Below are 1,436 nucleotides of genomic sequence, written 5' to 3' on the forward strand. Positions count from 1 at the left end.
AGAGCCTCTTCCCAAAAGGTCCTCTGCTTCATCTTTCTCTTCCTCCTCCTCTTCATCATCCTCATTCTATGGGAATAAGGTATAATAAAAATACTCTTTACTGTTTAAAAAAGCTATGTTGCTTAACTTCTTCACTGTACTGAGATTCCTGTAACAATCACTTATCACTTATCATTTTCTCACCTTCAGGAAAATCCCCACATTCTTTACTTTCTTTTTCACAGAAGTAAGAACAGTGGCTGGACCATCCTAGAAGAAAAGGAGAATTTAGATCTTCAATTTAAAGTGAGCTCTTGCTTTTAACTTAGCACATGGCTGGGCAATATCAAGAACTTTCTAGATTACAAAATCTTTTAAGAAGAACAAATAGTTTCTACCCTCTTAGCTTCTCTTTAGGAACTATAAGCAATGGTTTATTTGAAATCTGGCTTTACCTATTAGCTCTGGTACCTGTACTTTTTAAGAGTCTTTTTATTTGTACACAGAAGTAATGAACTGCTTTCTTTATACAGACACTGCAAAGTTGTAAAGATTTGATAGTATACATAGGCGTTACTGTTTCTAGTATGAACATGGAACAATTTAACTAAAAAGCAATTCTGGGGTTGGAGAGGTGGCTCAGTGGCTTAGAGTGCACACTCTTTTTTTTTTTTGTTAAAGATTTATTTATTTATTATATGTAAGTACACTGTAGCTGTCTTCAAATGCACCAGAAGAGGGCATCAGATCTCATTACGGGTGGTTGTGAGCCACCATGTGGTTGCTGGGATTTGAACTCATGACCTTCCGAAGAGCAGTCAGTGCTCTTCCCCGCTGAGCCATCTCTCCAGCCCGAGTGCACACTCTTATTTCACAGGCAAGACCTATGCACAGTTCCTAGAACATACCCACTGGGCAACCTACAACTGCTTACAACTCCAGCTCTGGGGATCAAAGGCCTCTGGCGTCCATGAGTACCCCAACACATACATATATTAGAAAAAAGAATCAATTCTGGGGTTGAGATAGTTAGCCATGGGAAGAGGAACCCACAGAAGAGCTGGGTGTAGTCATGCATATCTGTAACTCAGCTGAGTAAGACAAGAGGGTTCCAGGGAACTGTTGTTACTAGGCCCAGCCACTAAAACTTCAGTTCTAGATTCAAGGAGAAACACTGTTCCAAGGGAATACATGGGGGTGATAAGGACAGCCAATGCCCCTTCATTTCTAACTGTTCTATTAAATCTAGGTCATGGACTTCCCCACCTAGCAATCATCAACAAAGACCGGAAGTACCAGAGTTCACAACAGACTTCAAAGATTAGTTCATGAGGACAAAAGCTTAAGAAGCAACACACCTCATCTACAAGCACCGTGTCACCAATGAACAGGGCATAGGTTTTCTCTTCTGGTTTTTTCCCTTCTTTGTTAGTCAGGTCTGAAAATCCTAGGTTGAT

General features: G+C 40.4%; 1 protein-coding gene across 1 annotated transcript in view; it reads right to left on the minus strand.

Annotated features, from left to right (window-relative positions):
- Positions 1 to 1,436, minus strand: part of Supt16h (SPT16 homolog, facilitates chromatin remodeling subunit) — a 36,504-nt gene that overhangs the window by 17,427 nt on the left and 17,641 nt on the right. Inside the window, 3 exon segments of the mRNA XM_031362656.1 lie at positions 6 to 66; positions 184 to 249; positions 1,338 to 1,382. Of these exon segments, the coding sequence (XP_031218516.1) occupies positions 6 to 66; positions 184 to 249; positions 1,338 to 1,382 (172 nt within the window).

The sequence above is a fragment of the Mastomys coucha genome, unplaced genomic scaffold, assembly GCF_008632895.1.
Source record: "Mastomys coucha isolate ucsf_1 unplaced genomic scaffold, UCSF_Mcou_1 pScaffold9, whole genome shotgun sequence".
Classification (NCBI taxonomy): Eukaryota; Metazoa; Chordata; class Mammalia; order Rodentia; family Muridae; genus Mastomys; species Mastomys coucha.